The sequence below is a fragment of the Hylobates moloch genome, unplaced genomic scaffold (assembly GCF_009828535.3).
Source record: "Hylobates moloch isolate HMO894 unplaced genomic scaffold, HMol_V3 SCAFFOLD_4, whole genome shotgun sequence".
NCBI lineage: Eukaryota > Metazoa > Chordata > Mammalia > Primates > Hylobatidae > Hylobates > Hylobates moloch.
In genome coordinates this window covers 60,260,638-60,279,429 of record NW_026652279.1, presented here as the reverse complement: position 1 = coordinate 60,279,429, position 18,792 = coordinate 60,260,638, and the positions used below count along the sequence as shown (strand labels likewise).

The 18,792-nt window shown below is 39.8% G+C and overlaps 1 protein-coding gene across 10 annotated transcripts in view; it reads right to left on the bottom strand.

Annotated features, from left to right (window-relative positions):
• The window catches only part of SENP7 (SUMO specific peptidase 7), a 187,914-nt gene that overhangs the window by 151,942 nt on the left and 17,180 nt on the right, over positions 1-18,792 (bottom strand). For 6 of the 10 annotated variants that reach the window (XM_032150287.2, XM_032150290.2, XM_032150291.2 and 3 more), the window contains one exon: positions 16,006-16,104. In XM_032150287.2, coding sequence (XP_032006178.1) covers positions 16,006-16,104 — 99 coding nt within the window. The remainder of the gene's footprint in view (positions 1-16,005; positions 16,105-18,792) is intronic. The other 4 variants (XM_032150288.2, XM_032150292.1, XM_032150295.2 and 1 more) reach the window with 1 other exon arrangement.

Genomic DNA, 18,792 nt, shown 5'->3' with positions numbered 1-18,792 from the left:
TTGAATGTGTCCCAGAGATTCTGGTATGTTGTGTCTTTGTTCTCGTTGGTTTCAAAGAACATCTTTATTTCTGCCTTCATTTCATTATGTACCCAATAGTCATTCAGGAGCAGGTTGTTCAGTTTCCATGTAGTTGAGCAGTTTTGAGTGAGTTTCTTATTCCTGAGTTCTAGTTTGATTGCACTGTGGTCTGAGAGACACTTTGTTATAATTTCTGTTCTGTTACATTTGCTGAGGAGAGCTTTACTTCCAACTATGTGGTCAATTTTGGAATAGGTGTGGTGTGGTGCTGAAAAAAATGTATATTCTGTTGATTTGGAGTGGAGAGTTTTGTAGATGTCTATTAGGTCCACTTTGTGCAGAGCTGAGTTCAATTCCTGTATATCCTTGTTAATTTTCTGTCTCGTTGATCTGTTTAATGTTGACAGTGGGGTGTTAAAATCTCCCATTATTATTGTGTGGGAGTGTAAGTCCCTTTGTAGGTCACTCAGGACTTGCTTTATGAATCTGGGTGCTCCTGTGTTGGGTGCATATATATTTAGGATAGTTAGCTCTTCTTGTTGAATTGATCCCTTTACCATTATGTAATGGCCTTCTTTGTCTCTTTTGATCTTTGTTGGTTTAAAGTCTATTTTATCAGAGACTAGGATTGCAACCCCTGCCTTTTTTTGTTTTCCAGTTGCTTGATAGATCTTCCTCCATCCCTTTATTTTGAGTCTATGTGTGTCTCTTCACGTGAGATGGGTTTCCTGAATACAGCACACTGATGGGTCTTGAATCCTTATCCAGTTTGCCAGTCTGTGTCTTTTAATTGGAGCATTTAGCCCATTTACATTTAAAGTTAATATTCTTATGTGTGAATCTGATCCTGTCACTATGATGTTAGTTGGTTATTTTGCTCGTTAGTTGATGCAGCTTCTTCCTAGCCTTGATGGTCTTTACAATTTGGCATGTTTTTGCAGGGGCTGGTACCGGTTGTTCCTTTCCATGTTTAGTGCTTCCTTCAGGAGCTCTTTTAGGGCAGGCCTGGTGGTGACAAAATCACTCAGCGTTTGCTTGTCTGTAAAGTATTTTATTTCTCCTTCACTTATGAAGCTTAGTTTGGCTGGATATGTAATTCTGGGTTGAAAATTCTTTTCTTTAAGAATGTTGGGCCGGGCGCGGTGGCTCACGCTTGTAATCCCAGCACTTTGGGAGGCCGAGGCGGGCGGATCACGAGGTCAGGAGATCGAGACCACGGTGAAACCAAAAAATAGTCGGGAGTGTGAGGCCTGTAGTCCAGTATCAGAGGTGAGGCAGGGAATGGGTGAACCGGAGGTGGTGCAGTACGTTTTCTTTAAGAATGTTGAATATCGGCCCCCACTCTCTTCTGGCTTGTAGAGTTTCTGCCGAGAGATCAGCTGTTAGTCTGATGGGCTTCCCTTTGTGGGTAACCCGACCTTTCTCTCTGGCTGCCCTTAACATTTTTTCCTTCATTTCAACTTTGGTGAATCTGACAATTATGTGTCTTGGAGTTGCTCTTCTCGAGGAGTATCTTTGTGGCGTTCTCTGTATTTCCTGAATCTGAATGTTGGCCTGCCTTGCTAGATTGGGGAAGTTCTCCTGGATAATATCTTGCAGAGTGTTTTCCAACTTGGTTCCATTCTCCCCGTCATTTTCAGGTACACCAATCAGACGTAGGTTTGGTCTTTTCACATAGTCCCAAATTTCTTGGAGGCTTTGTTCATTTCTTTTTTCTCTACACTTCCCTTCTCGCTTCATTTCATCTTCCATCGCTGATACCCTTTCTTCCAGTTGATCGCATCTGCTACGGAGGCTTCTGCAATCTTCACGTAGTTCTCGAAACTTGGCTTTCAGCTCCATCAGCTCCTTTAAGCCCTTCTCTCCATTGGTTATTCTAGTTATCATTCTTCTAATTTTTTTTCAAAGTTTTTAACTTCTTTGCTATTGTTTTGAATTTCCTCCCGTAGCTCAGAGTAGTTTGATCGTCTGAAGCCTTCTTCTCTCAACTCGTCAAAGTCATCCTCCATCCAGTTTTGTTCCGTTGCTGGTGAGGAACTGCGTTCCTTTGGAGGAGGAGAGGTGCTCTGCTTTTTAGAGTTTCCAGTTTTTCTGCTCTGTTTTTTCCCCATCTTTGTGGTTTTATCTACTTTTGGTCTTTGATGATGGTGATGTACAGACGGGTTTTTGGTGTGGATGTCCTTTCTGTTTGTTAGTTTTCCTTCTACCAGACAGGACCTTCAGCTGCAGGTCTGTTGGAGTTTACTAGAGGTCCACTCCAGACCCTGTTTGGCTGGGTGTCAGCAGCGGTGGCTGCAGAACAGCAGATTTTCGTGAGACCACAAATTCAGCTGTCTGATAGTTCCTCTGGAAGTTTTGTCTCAGAGGAGTACCTGGCCGAGTGAGGTGTCAGTCTGTCCCTACTGGGGGGGTGCCTCCCAGTTAGGCTGCTCGGGGTGAGGGACCCACTTTAGGAGGCAGTCTGTCCGTTCTCAGATCTCCAGCCGCGTGCTGGGAGAACCACTACTCTCTTCAAAGCTGTCAGTCAGACAGGGACATTTAAGTCTATGGAGGTTCTTGCTGAGTTTTTGTCTGTGCCCTGCCCCCAGAGGTGGAGCCTATAGAGGCAGGCAGGCCTCCTTGAGCTGTTGTGGGCTCCACCCAGTTCAAGCTTCCCGGCTGTTTTGTTTACCTAAGCAAGCCTGGGCAATGGTGGGCGCCCCTACCCCAGCGTCGCTGCCGCCTTGCAGCTTGATCTCAGACTGCTGTGCTAGCAATCAGGAGACTCCGTGGGCATAGGACCCTCCGAGCCAGATGTGGGACACAATCTCCTAGTGTGCCGTTTTCCAGGCCTGTTGGAAAAGCGCAGCATTAGGGTGGGAGTGACCCAATATTCCAGGTGCCGTCTGATACCCCTTTCTTTGACTAGGTAAGGGAACTCCCTGACCCCTTGCGCTTCCTGAGTGAGGCAATGCCTCTCCCTGCTTCGGCTCGCACACAGTGCGCTTCACCGACTGTCCTGCACCCGCTGTTTGGCACTCCCTAGTGAGATGAAACCGGTACCTCAAACAGAAATGTAGAAATCACCCGTCTTCTGTGTCGCTCAGGCTGGGAGCTGTAGACCGGAGCTGTTCCTATTCGGCCATCTTGGCTCCACCCCCATAACAAGAAGTTGTTTTTTCAATAGGTGAATGGGCAAACTGTTATACATGTACACAATCGAATATTATTCACCAATAAAAAGAAATGATAGTGTTACAACTCTTTTAGAATGTGTCTAGCAATTTAAAAAAGGATATCAGGGAGACTCTCCAGGGGGGACAGATGGTATATGTGAACTCTGTACTTTCTGCTCAATTTTGCCATGAACCAATAACTGCTATAAAAAAACAAAGTGTATATAGATATATACCTAGGTGTTTTTTTGGTTTTTTTTGTTTCGTTTTGTTTTGTTTGCTGGACAGAGTGGCTCACGCTTATAATCCCAGCACTTTGGGAGAGTGAAGTGGGCAGACTGCTAAAGCCCAGGAGTTTGTTTGAGACCAGCCTGGGCAACATAGGGAGACTCCATCTATACAAAAAAAGTAAAAATTAGCCAGGTGTGATGGCACACATCAGTTGTCCCAGCTATTCAGGAGGCTGAGGTGGGAGGATGGCTTGAGCCCAGGAGATCGAGGCTGCAGTGAACTGTGATTGAACCACTGCACTCCAGCCTGGGCAACAAAGCGAGACATTGTCTCAAAAAAAAAAAAAAAAGAGAAAAAGTACGTTTTTTTAATTTTGAGATAAAATGAACTATAAGCTACTAGAAAACAAGCAGTGATCTTAACAGTATATTGTTAACTGAAAGAAGCCAACCTGAAAAGGCTATGATTCCAAGTATTATATGAATTCTGAAAAAGGAAACACGATGGACATTTTTTAAATCAGTAGGATATAGAGGATTTTTAGAGCCATAACATTTTTCTGTACTACACTGTAATGACAGACACATGTCACTGCATATTTGTCAAAATCTATAGAATATACAATGCAAGGAGTGAACCCTCATGTAAAACTGTACACTTTAGTTAAATAATAACATATTCATATCAGCTCATCAATTGGAACAAATGTACCACACTAATATAATGTGTACCTATAAAACAGAGAAGCTCTCTAAAAGAAGATATTTACTGGGGAGTCGAGCATTACAATGGGAATATATGTGTCATAGTAAACTATGTGTTTTCAGGGAGGAAAGAAAGACAAAGGTTCTTAAAGTAAAATATGAGGAGGCTTACACAACTGTTTCAAAATAAGTAACCCTGGCTACAAAAATCATTAACAAGGGTGACCCCTACACAAGGTTAGACAGGCAGTTGTGCAAATATTCATGCAGAGATTTTTTTGTGCAAGGCTGTAATGGCCTTTGTACAAGGTTGTGGTTTTCAGAGTCTTCTGTGACAGTTTTTGTTAACAGGCATACAAGTGTGAAAGCCTTCCCCAGCTCTACTTTTAAGGGCTTTTTTAACATTAGTGACTCCATTTGGATTCTGACAACTTTCACAGTAAGATAGTAGTAGAAGAAACTAGGGGAAAAGAGTGACAGGCTATAAAAGAATATATAGGAATTCTCTGTACTTTCCCCTCAATTTTTCTGTAAACCTAAAACTCCTCCAACAAAGTAAAGTCTATTATTTTAAGAAATATAAGATTGGTGCTAATGTAATTGCAGTTTTTGCTTTTAGTGGCAAAACTGTTATTACTTTTGCGGCAACCCAATAAATATACCTTGACAATACCAAGTACTACCAAAGACAGACAGCATCCAGAAATCTCATCCCACTCATTACTGGTGGGAATGTAAAATGTTACAACCACTCTAGAACAGTTTGACAGTTAAATACACATTTACCACATAATCTAGAAATTTCACTCCTATTTACCCCAGAGAAATTAAAACTTATATTCACATAAAAACCTATGAATATTTATAGCAGCTTTATTCATAATCATCAAAACTTGGAAACAATCCAAATGTCCTTCAAGGACAGAGATCAATCTCAATGGCATTATACTGAGTGAAAAAAGCCACTCTCAAAACATTACATACTGTATGATTGTATTTATGTGGCATTCTAGAAAACGGAGAATTATAGGCACAAAAACACCAATGTCACCAGAGGTTAGGGGTAAGAGGAGGAATTACTACAAAGTGGACAGCACAAATATATTTTTTGAAGTCATGGACCTAATATTTTAGTTGTGATAACTATATGTGTGTATGCAAGTTTTGTAATTCATACTACTGTAAACACATCAAAAAAACTATAAGTAAATATAGGCATACCTTGTTTTATTGTGCTTTGCTTTATTTGTTGTGCTTATCAGATATTACTTTTTTTTTTTTTTTTGAGACAGAGTCTCGCTCTGTCGCCCAGGCTGGAGGGCAGTGGCACAATTTCAGCTCACTGCAAGCTCCGCCTCCGGGGCTCACACCATTCTCCTGCCTCAGCCTCCCGAGTAGCTGGGACTACAGGCGCCCACCACCACACCCAGCTAATTTTTTGTATTTTTAGTAGAGACGGGGTTTCACCATGTTAGCCAGGATGGTCTCGATCTCCTGACCTCATGATCCGCCCGCCTCGGCCTCCCAAAGTGCTGGGATTACAGGTGTGAGCTACCGCACCCAGCCCAGATATTACATTTTTAACAAATTGAAGGATTGTGGCAATCCTGCACCGGACAAGTCTATCAACAACATTTCTCCAACACATGCACACTTATGTCTCTCTGACACATTTTTCTAATTCTCACAATATTTCAAATTTTTTCATTATTATTGCATCTGTTATGGCAATCTCTGATCATTTGATGTTACTACTGTAACGGTTTTGGGGTGCAACCAACTGTATCCACGTAAGATAGCAAAGTTAATAAATGCAGGTGTTCTGCTGCTCCAACAACTGGTCATTTTTCAGTTTCTCTCTTCCTAGGGCCTACCTATTATCTGAGACACAAGGATATTGATATTAGTCCAATTAATAACCCTACAGTAGCCTCTAAGTATTCAAAGTGAAAGGAAGAGTCTTAAGTGTCTCACTCTAAATCAAAAACTAAAAATGATTAAGTTTAGTGAGGAAGCCATGATGAAAGTCGAGACAGGCCAAGAGCTATGACTTGTGCACCAGTTAGCAAAGTTCTGAATGCAAAGGAGCAATTCTTGAAGGAAACTAAAAGTGCAACTCCAGTGAGCACACCAATGATAAGAAAGCAAAACAGTCTTACTGCTGATAGGGAAAGTTTTAGTGGTCTGGATAGAACATCAAACCGGCCACAATGTTCTCTTAAGCCAAAATCTAATCCAAAGTAAGATCCTAACTCTCTTCAATTCTATGAAGGCTGAGAGAGGTAAGGAAGTTGCAAAACAAAAGTCTGAAGCTAGCAGAGGTTGGTTCATGATGTTGAAGGAAAGAAGCCATATTCATAACATAAAATTGCAAGGTGAAGCAGGAAGTGCTGATGCAGAAGCTACAGCAAGCTATCTAGAAGATCTAGTTAAGATAATTGCTGAAGGTCGCTACACTAAACAATACATTTTCAAAGTAGATGAAACAGCCTTCTATTGGAAGAAGATACCATCCAGGACTTCCATAGCCAAGGAGGAGAAGTCAATGCCTGGCTTCAAAGCTTCAAACAACAGGATAACTCTCTTGTTAGGGGCTAATGCAGCTAGTAACTTAAAGTTGAAGCCAATGCTCATTTACCATATGAAAAATTCTAGGCCCCTTAAGAATTATGCCAAATCTACTCTGCTTGTGCTCTAGAAATGGAACAAGAAAGCCTGGATGACAGAACATCTGTTACAGCATGACTTTCTGAATCTTTTAAGCTTTGAGAACTACTACTCAGAAAGAGAGTCCTCAAATCCAACGGAGCTTAAAAGTAAAGAAAAAAAAATTTTTTAAGATTCCTTTCAAAATATTACTGCTCATTAACAATGCACCTTGTTACTTAAGAGTGCTGATGGAGATGTACAAGGAGATTAATGTTGTTTTCATGCCTGCTAACACAGCATCTATTCTGCAACCCATGGATCAGGGAGTAACTTCAACTTTCAAGTCTTATAATTTAAGAAATACATCAAATAGCTACCATATATAGTGATTCCTCTGCTGGATCTGGGCAAAGTAAACTGAAAACTTTCTGGAAAGGATCTACCATTGTAGACGCCATTAACAACATTTGTTATTCATGGGTGAAGGTCAAAATATCAACATTAACATGAGTTTGGAAGAAGCTGACTGCAACCCTTATGGATACTTTGGAGGGGTTGAAGACCTCAGTGGAGGAAGTAACTGCAGATGTGGTGGAAGCAGCAAGAGAACTAAAATTGTAAGTGGAGCCTGGGCCGGGCATGGTGGCTCATGCATGTAATCCCAGCACTTTGGGAGGCTGAGGCAGGTGGATCACCTGAGGTCAGCAGTTCGAGACCAGCATGGCCAACATGATGCAACCTCGTCTTTACTAAAAATATAAAAATTAGCCAGGCATGGTGGTGCATGCCTGTAGTACCAGTCACTCAGGAGACTGAGGCGGGAGAATCGCTTGAACCTGGGAGGCGGAGGTTGCAAGTGAGCCGAGATCACACCTCTGCACTCCAGCCTGGGTGACAAAGGGAGACTCCGTCTCAAAAAAAAAAAAGTGGAGCCTGAAGATAGGACAGAATTGCTACAACCTTATGCAAAAACTTAAACAGATGAGGAGTTGCTTCTTTTTTAAAAGAAAGTAGTTTCTTGGATGGAATCTAGTTCTAGTGAAGATGCTGTGAACATTGCTGAAATGACAACAAACGATTTAGAATGTCACATAAGTTTAGTTGATAAAGCAGTGGCAGGGTTTGAGAGAAGTTCTACTGTGACTCCAATTTTGAAAGATGTTCTACTGTAAATAAAATGCTGTCAAACAGCATGGCACAATACAGATAAATCTTTCATGAAAAGAAGAGTCTATCAAAGTGGAAAAATTCATTGTTGTCTTATTTTAAGAAATTGTCACAGCCATCCCAACCTTCAGCAGTGACCACCTCCCTGATCAGTCAGTAGCCATCAATTTTGAGGCAACTTTGAGCCATGCTCAAGTGGCAATACAATGATTTGCTGAGGGCTCAGAAGATGGATAGAATATTTAAGCAGTAAAGTATTTTTTAATGAAGGTATGTACATTTTTAGATATGTTATTACACACTTAATAGATTACAGTATAGTGTAAACATAACTTTTGTATATACTGTGAAACCACAAAAAAAAAAAAATCAGATGACGCTTTGCTGCAATATTTGCTTTAGTGCAGTGATGTGGAACCAAACCAGCAGTATCTCTAAGGTATGAGTATACAAATTTCCTCTCTCTCTCTCTCCCTCTCTCTCTTTCTCTCTCACTCACATACACCCACACACATCTTTATTATGATGGTAGTTGCAATGTGTATACATTTATCAAAATTCAGAGAATAAGATGGATGAACGTAATTCTAAATTAATCAACAAGGAAATTTATTTTAGGCCAGGTACAACAGCTCACACCTGTAATCTCGGAATTTTGGGAGGCCAAGGTGGGAGGATCACTTGAGGCCAGGAGTTTAAGACCAGCCTGGGCAACACAGCAAGACCCCATCTCCACCAAAAAAAATTAAATAAATGAATAAACAAAAACAGAAAAATTTGTTTTTTAAAGTGCAAAAAAATTTAAAAGACATTTCACAAAAGAAGACATCGAATGCAGCACACCAACATGGCACATGTATACATATGTAACAAACCTGCACGTTGTGCACATGTACCCTAAAACTTAAAGTATAATAATAAAAAAAAAATTGGTAATCAACATCTGAAAAGGTTTTATTTTCAAATCTGAGGATTTTTTTTCTTTTTTGAGATAGGGTCTCACTCTGTTGCCTAGACTGCAGTGCAGTGGCACAATCTCAGCTCAGTGCAACCTCCACCTCCCAGGCTCAAGAGATCCTCCCACTTCAGCCATGTGAGTAACTGGGATTACAGTCATGGGTCACATCTGGCTAGTTTTTTGTATTTTTTTTATAGAGATGGGTTTTTTTATTTCAAATTTTATTTTAGATACAGGGGGTACATGTGGAGGTTTCTTATATGGGTATATTGAGTGGTGCTGGGGTGGTGGTGCAGATCCCATCACCCAGGTAGTGAATATAGTACCTAATATGCAGTTTTTTAACCTATTCCCCCATCTCTCCCTAACTCCTCTAGTAGTCCCCAGCATCTGTTGTTCCCATCTTTATGTCCATGTGTGCTCAGTGTTTACCACTTATAAATGAGAAAATGTACTATTTGGTTTTCTGTTCCTGCATTAATTTGCATAGGATAATAGCCTCCAGCTGCATCCATGTTGCTGCAAAGGACATTATTTCATTCTTTTTCATGGCTACATAGTATTCCATGACGTATAATACCACATTTTCTCTATCCAATCCACCATTGATGGGTACCTAGGTTGATTCCATGTTTCTGCTATTATGAATAGCTCAATGATGAACATTTAACTGCATGTGTCTTTTTGGAAAAACTATTTATTTTCTTTTGGATATATACCCAGTAATAGCATTGATGGTTCAAATGGTAGCTCTGCTTTAAGTTCTTTGAGAAACCTCCAAGCTGCTTTCCACAGTGGCTGAACTAATTTACATGCCCACAAACAGTATATAAGTGTTCTCTTTTTTCCATAGTCTTGCCGGCATCTGTTTTTTCACTTTTTAATCACAGTCATTCTGATTGGTGTAAGATGGTATCTCACTGTGGTTTTGATTTGTATTTCCCTGATGATTAGTCACGATGAGCACTTTTTCATAGGAATTCTGAGCACCTGTATGTCTTCTTTTGAGAAATATCTGTTCATGTCCTTTGCCTATTTTTTAATAAGGTTATTGGTTTTTCATGTGTTGATTTGTTTAAGTTCCTTATAGAATCTGGATATTAGACCTTTGTCAGAGGCATAGTTTGTGAATATTTTCTCCCATTCCTTAGGGACTTTGTTTCTTTGGTTTTTTGCTGTGCAGAAGCTCTTTAATTAAATTAAGTTTCATTTGTCAATTTTGTTTTTGTTACAATTGCTTTTGGGGAATTAGCCAAAAATTATTTGCCAAGGCTGATAACAAGAAGGGTATTTCCTAAATATTTTTCCTAAGATTTTTATAGTTTGAGGTTTTACATTTAAATCTTTAATCCATCTTGAGTTAATTTTTGTATATGGTAAAAGGTAAGGGTCCAGTTTCATTCTGTTGCATATGGCTAGCCAGCTGTCCCAGCAGCATTTATTAAATAGGGAATCCTTTCCCCATTACTTGTTTTTGTCAGCCTTTCAAAGATCAGATGGTTGTAGGTGTGCAGCATTATTTCTGAGTTTTCTATTCTTCTCCATTGCTCTATGTGTCTGTTTTTATACCTGTACCATGCTATTTTGGTTACTGTGGGCTTATAATTTGAAGTCAGGTACTGTGATGCCTCCAGCTTTATTATTTTTGTTTAGGATTCTTTTAGCTATTTGGGCTCTTTTTTGCTCCATATGAATTTTAGAATAGTTTCTTCTAATTCTCCAAAAAATGACATTGGTAGTATCATAGGAATAGCACTGAATCTGTAGACTGCTTTGGGCCAGTATGGTCATTTTTGTGACGTTGACGCTTCCAATCCATGCGCATGGATTGTTTTTCCATTTATTTGTGTCACCTCTGATTTTTTTCTGCAGTGTTCTGTGGTTCTTGTAGACTCTTTCACCTTCTTGGTCAACTGTACTCCTAGGTATTTCATTTTCTTTGTGGCTACTGCAAATGGGATTGTGTTCTTGATTTGATTCTCAGCCTGGACATTATCTGGTGTCTAGAAATGCTACTGATTTTTTCTACATCGATTTTGTATCCTGAAAGGTTGCTAAAGTTCTTTATCAGTTCTAGGAACCCTTTGGCAGAGTCTTCAGAGTTTTATAGGTATAGAAACATTTCATCAGTGGAGGGATAATCTATAAAAGATTATGTAAAGAGACTAAATCTGTCACTCACTGGCATTCCTGGGAAAGAATGGGAGAGAATAAGCAAACTGGAAAATATATTTAAGGATATGGTTCACAAAAATTTCCCTAATCACAACAGAAAGGTTGACATGCAGGCCAGGTACGGTGGCTCACGCCTGCAATCCCAGCACTTTGGGAGGCCGAGGCAGGTGGATTGCCTGAGCTCAGAAGTTCGAGACCAGCCTGGGCAACACAGTGAAACCTTCTCTACTAAAACACAAAAAATTAGCCAGGCATATCAGCATGCACCTGTAGTCCCAGCTACTCGGGAGGCTGACGCAGGAGAATTGCTTGAACCTAGGAGGCAGAGGTTGCAGTGAGCCAAGATCGCGCCACTGTACTCCAGCCTGGCGACAGAGAGAGACTCCATCCCCAAGGCACATCGTCATCAAATCACCAAAGTCAACGCAAAAGAAAAAATCTTAAAGGCAGCTAGAGAGAAGGGTCAGGTCACGTACAGAAGGAACTCCCATCAGGCTAGCAGCAGACTTCTTGGCAGAAACCTTGCAAACCAGAAGAGACTGGGGGCTTCTTTTAGGCAACATTAAAGAAAAGATATTCCAACTAAGAATTTCATGTCCTACCAGCCTAACACTCATAAGTGAAAGAGAAATGAAATCCTTCTAAGACAAGCAAATACTGAGGGAATTTGCTTCAACTACACCAGCCTTACAAGAAAGAGGTCCTTAAGGGAGTATTAAACATGGAATCAGAAGAATGACACCTACTACCACAAAAATACACTTAAGCACATAGCCCACAGACACTATAAAGCAACCATACAATCAAGTCTATACAACAACCAACAACGTAATGACAGGATCAAAATATCACATATCAATACTAATCCTAATCCTGAGTATAAATGGCTACACGTCCCTCTTAAAAGACATGGAGTGTCAAGGTGGATAAAAAGACAAGACCCAACCATCTGCTATCTTCAAGATACCCATCTCACATGTAACAACATTCACAGGCTCAAAGTAAAGGGATAGAGACAGATCTACCATGCAAATAGAAAATAAAAAAGAGCAAGAGCCACTATTCTTGTATCAGATAAAATAGACTTTAAACAAATAACAATTAAGAAAGACAAAGATAGGTATTACATAATGATAAATGGTAAAATCCAACAAAAAGACTTAACTATCTAATTATATATGCACCCACTATTGGTACACCCAGATTCATAAAACAAGTTTTGCATGACCTACAAAAAAGTTAGGCAAACACATCATAATAGTGAAAGACTTCAACACCCCACTGACAGCATTAGACAGATCACTGAGGCAGAAAGCTGACAAAGAGACTCTCACTTAAACTCGGACGTGATTAACTGGACCTAATAGACATCTACAGAACACTCCACCTAACAGCCACAGAAAATGTTTTTAACATCATTAGTCATCACAAAAATGCAAATTAAAACCACGCCCAGGCCGAGCACAGTGGTTCACGCCTGTAATCCCTGCATTCTGGGAGGCCGAGGTGGGCGGATCACCTGAGGTCAGGAGTTCAAGACCAGCCTGACCAACATGGATAAACCCCATCTCTACTAGCGGGATGTGGTGGTGCATGCCTGTAATCCCAGCTACTCAGGAGGCTGAGGCAGGAGAAATTGCTTGAATCCGGGAGGCAGAGGTTGTGGTGAGCCAAGATCGTGCCATTGCACTCCAGCCTGGGCAACAAGGGAGAAACTCCGTCTCAAAAAAAAAAAAAAAAAGAGCCTAAAAGTCAGTCAATAGAGAATTAAATAAACCATGATATATTCACATAATGGAATATTACATAGCAATAAAAAGAAACAAACCAGTGACAGATGCAAAACATGGATAAATGTTAGCAATATTATACTGAATAAAAAGAAGCCAAACACAAAAGAGTACCTATTATGTGATTCCATTTTTATGAAATTTAAGAACAGGCAAAACTATGGAAACAGAAATCAGAAGAATGGTTGCCAGAATCATGGTAGAGGTACAAGCAACAGAAGAGGAAAAGACACAATGGTTGAGTCATATACTTGAGTCACATAAAAAAGAAAAATGAATTAATTAAAAATATATTAAATTCTTTTGATTTTTTTAAAAGATAAAATGAAAACAAGGAAAATTTCTGGAGCATGACAATATGTTACTCTAGTCAGAGCTCATCTAACTTTACACTTAAGATTGCCTGTTTAATGTAACTATACGTCAATAAAAATCACAAACAAATCAATAGATGAGTTAAAATTCTCCTAAAGACTATGGAAAGGGGCATTTATTCCTTTCTCTTCCATTGAAAACCACTAAAAACAACAACAAAAAAGCTGAGTAGTGGAAATGTGGCAAGATACTTGCACAGCCTCAAACACTACACAAAGTATGAGCAAATATTTAGCAAATACGGTGAACTTTAAGCCAAGCACAGAGCACAGTAAGGTTGACATGTGCCAATTCCAATCACAAACAGGATGTCGATTTCCCAAAATTTAAGTATCACTCAACTTTTGCGAATATCAAAAAACAGTATAAACCCATATATATGGAAATACGCTTTTTTTCTAGAAATAAATGAAAAAAACTCATTAATAGTGGTTGCCTTTAGAGAAAAAGGACAGAACGAGATTTTATTTGCTTCATTTTATATATATATATATATTTTGAGACAGGGTCTCATTGTTTCCCAGGCTGGAGTACAGTGGCACAATCATAGCTTTCTTTAATCTTGAACTCCTGGGCTCAAAGGATCCTCCCACCTCAGCCTCCTGAGTAGCTGGAACTACAGGTGCACAAGACCATGCCTAGCTTATTTTTTAATTTTTAGTAGAAAGAGGATCTCGCTATATTTCCTAGGCTGGTCTCCAACTCCTGGGCTCAAGAGATCCTCCCACCTCAGCCTCTCAAAGTGCTAGGATAACAAGTGTGAGCCACCACACACAGCCCACCTTGTACTTTTATACACAGCCCAAATTTTCTAACCTTATGCAAATATATTATTTTCTTTTTAAGTAAACAGAAGTCACCTGGTCTCCTTTATTGTTTCCCATTTTATGTACTTTTTGTATCCAATACAAACCAACAAATGTATTATTTAATAACAAAATTTCTAAATGTTCTTTTACACTAATTTTAAGCAAAAAATACTGAGGACAAATCTCTCCTCTAAGAACAAATTTTAAAAATGGTTAATAGGAGGCCGGGCATGGTGCCTCAGGCCTGTAATCCCAGCACTTTGGGAGGCCAAGGCAGGTGGATCACCTGAGGTTAGGAGTTCGAGACCAGCCTGACCAACATGGAGAAACCCCACCTCTACTAAAAAACACAAAATTAGCCAGGCGTGGTGGCGCTTGCCAGTAATCCCAGCTACTGAGGAGGCTGAGGCAGGAGAATCGCTTGAACCCGGAAGGCAGAGGTTGCGGTGAGCCAAGATCATGCCATTGCACTCCAGCCTGGGCAACAAGAGCAAAACGCCATCTCAAAAAAAAAAAAAAAAAATGGTTAATAGGGCCAAGTGCAGGGGCTCACGCCTGTAACCCCAGCGCTTCAGAAGGCTGAGGTGGGAGGATCACCTAAGCAACATAGCAAAACTTTGTCTCTGGAAAAAAATTTTAGAAACTAGCTAAGCATGGTGGCGCATGCCTCTAATCCGAGATACTCAGGAGGCTGAGGTGGGAGGACAGCTTGAGCCCAGGAAGCTGAGGCTGCAATGAGCCGTGAGTGCGCCAGTGCACTCCAGCCTGGGTGACAGAGCAACAACCTGTCTCAAAAAAACATAAGTAAATAAATAAGGGTTAATTTTTCTTGTAACCAAAAATATACATATTTAACATTACTTAAAACATGTTATCCTAAAATAAATGCTACAGTTATGGACTGAATTGTATTCCTCCATAATTCATATGTTGAAGCCCCAACTCCCAGTGTGACTGTATGCAGAGACAGAGCCTTAAAAGGGGTTGAATGAGGTCACGTGGGTGGAGTCCATATCCAATAGGACTAATGTCCTTATAAGAAGAAGAGACACTAGGGATACGTGTGCCCAGAGAAAAGGCATGTGAAAACACAGAGAGAAGACAGCCATCTGCAATCCAAGTAAAGAGGCCTCAGAAGTCAACCCTGCCAGCACCTTCATCTTGGACTTCCACATTCCAAAGCCAGGCACAATGGCTCATGCCTCTAATCCCAGCACTCTGGCAGACCAAAGTAGGAAGACTGCTTAAGGCCAGAAGTTCAAGACAAGCCTAGGCAACATACCAAGATCCCACCTCAACAGAAAAAAATTTTAAGTAGCCAGGCATCTGCTTGTATTCCCAGCTACTCGGGAGGCTGGGCAGCAAGATCACTTGAGCCCAGGAGTTCAAGGATTCAATGAGCTATGATTGTGCCACTGCACTCCAGTGTGAGCAACACAGACCCTGACTCTAAAGAACCTAAATGCCCTGGCCGGGCACGGTGGCTCACGCTTGTAATCCCAGCACTTTGGGAGGCCAAGGCGGGTGGATCACGAGGTCAGGAGATCGAGACCACGGTGAAACCCAAAAATTAGCCAGGCGTGGTGGCGGGTGCCTGTAGTCCCAGCTACTCCGAGAGGCTGAGGCAGGAGAATGGCGTGAACCCGGGAGGTGGAGCTTGCAGTGAGCCGAGATTGCGCCACTGCGCTCCAGCCTGGGCAACAGAGCGAGACTCCGTCTCAAAAAAAAAAAAAAAAGATTTAAATTTCATGAAGAAATCAATTATGCATAATTATATATACATAGTTTTAAACTGAAGAGCCTAACCTCAAAGTATCATTTCAACATGCCAAAAGTGAACTAAACTCTGCAATTAAATAACACAAGAAAACCAAAAAAGGGACGTATCAGAAAATAGACATTCAGTTTTATTACAACATTTTAAACATACCAAATAAAACTGTATACTTAAAATAAATTAATCTTATTTACCACCTGCAAAGGGAGAGTCCAGCGTTCTGAGCTTCTGAATTTGGACAGTGGTGATTGAACATGGACCTCCTCTGGTTTTGCATTTAACATCTTTCTTATCTGAAAATAGGATGAGAAAATAATTAGTTTAATTGAACTATATACAAGAGCTAATTCAGCTAACAGAACCACTATATTACCCTGCATCAATAATTTGCTAACAGTTTTAAAGAGTTTTAAATTCAGTGCTTAATTTATATGCAATTAAATATAATTTTATTTACAAGAAACCTCTCCTTGACTCTGAAAGTCAAATGAAAAATCACAAGAGCTTCCTAACTATTCTCTTGTCTGCTGTCTCTTCCCCTTTTAATCTTTCAAATGTCAGCCCCACAGTTCTCTAATACATAAAACCTAATTATGGCTGCAATACTTAAAATTCAGCAATGGTAGCCATTACTTACAGATAAAACTCTTTACAATTGTAAAACTCTTTACCATTTGGGCTCTTTCACATCACATCACATCACATCAAAACTACAACTCAACCACACTGAATGAATCAACCTTCTTCAAACACACCATATTACTTTATATCTCTAAACCTTTGCATATACTCTTCCCACAATCTAGAATGCTCTTCCTTCTCTCCCTAGTGAAGTACTCCAGATTCTTGTCAAAATTACTATTTTATCTACACAACCATCACGCCATACCACGCATTCCTGGAACAGAATCAATGGAACAGATCAATGGAACAGAATAGAGAACTCTGAAATAAGACCACACACCTACAACCATCTGATCTTTGACACACCTGACAAAAACAAGCAATGGGGAAATAATGCTCTGTTTAATAAACGGTGCTGTGAGAACTGGCTAGCCATAAGTAAAAAATTGAAACTGGACACCTTCCTTATACCATATACGGCACATATACACCATGGAATACTATGCAGCCATAAAAAATGATGAGTTCAGGTCCTTTGTAGGGACATGGATGAAACTGGAAAACATCATTCTCAGTAAACTATCGCAAGGACAAAAAACCAAACACCGCATGTTCTCACTCATAGGTGGGAATTGAACAATGAGAACTCATGGACACAGGAAGGGGAACATCACACTCCGGGGACTGTTGTGGGGTTGGGGGAGGGGGGAGGGACAGCATTAGGAGATACACTTAATGCTAAATGATGAGTTAATGGGTGCAGGAAATCAACATGGCACATGGATACATATGTAACAAACCTGCACATTGTGCACATGTACCCTAAAACCCTAAAGTATAATAAAAAAAAAAATTATGGAAAAAAAAAAAAGAATAAAGAATACTGGAAATGGTAAAAAAAAAAATAAAATAAAATAAAATAAAATAAAATAAAATAAAAAATTAATTCAAGATGGATTAAAGACTTAAATGTAAAACACAAAACTATAAAAACCCTACAAGAAAATCAAGGCAGTACCATTCAGGACATAGGCACAGGCAAATATCTCATAACAAAAATGCCAAAAGCAATTGCGATAAAAGCAAAAATTGATAAATGGGATCTAATTAAACTAAGGAACTTCTGTACAGCAAAAGAGTGAACAGACAACCTACAGATTGGGAGAAAAATTTTGTAGTCTATCCATCTGACAAAGTCTAATATCCAGAGTCTACAAGGAACATAAATTTATAAGAAAAAACATCCCCATTAAAAAGTGGGCAAACGATATGAACAAACAGTTCATAAAGGAGGACACACATGTGGCCAACATCACTGATCATTAGAGAAATGCAAATCAAAATGACAATGAGACACTATCTCACACCACTCAGAATGGCTATTATTAAAAAGTCAAAAAACAACAGATGCTGGCAATGTTGCAGAGAAAAAGGAACACTTTTACACCACTGCTGGGATTGTAAATTAGTTCAACCATTGTGGAAGATAGTGTGGTGATTCCTCAAAGACCTAGAGGCAAACATACCATTTGACCCAGCAACACCATTACTGGGTATATACCCAAAGGAATATAAATCATTCTATTACAAAGATATATGCATGCACATGTTTGCTGCAACACTATTCACAATAGCAAAGACATGGAATCAACCCAAATCCCCATCAATGATAGACTGAATAAAGAAAATATAAAACATATATACATAGAATACTATGCAGCCATAAAAAGGAACACAATCATGTCTTTTGCAGGGACATGGATGGAGTTGGAAGCCAAAACTAACGCAGAAACAGAAAACCAAACAATGCATGTTCTTACTTTTAAGTGGGAGCTGAATGATGAGAACAGATGGACACAACGGGGGAACAACACACACCAGGGCCTGTCAGACGGGTAGAGGGAGCATCAGGAAGAATAGCTAATGGATGCTGGCCTTAATATCTAGGTGATGGGTTGTTCTTGCAGCAAACCACCATGGTGCACATTTACCTATGCAACGATCCTACACATCCTGCACGTGTACCCCAAACTTAAATAAAAGTCAAAGAAAAAAATGTTCACCACTGTTTCCCTGGTACTTATGCCTCACACAGTGTCCAATACATGTTGAATACCCAATAAATATCTACTGACCAATGCTTTAATCAATTAGATTTCAGAAAATAATGTTCATGATATATAGGTAAGTAGGAAAAAAGATTACAAGACAGTATTTTGTGGTTTTCTATTTTTTAATATTTGTTTCTTATAAAGAGACAAATAAACTGGAAGGATACACACCAAATTATTAATTCTGGTTGTGTCTGGGTGGTCTTCTTTTTGTTTAATTGAACTTTAGAATATCTCTACAACAAT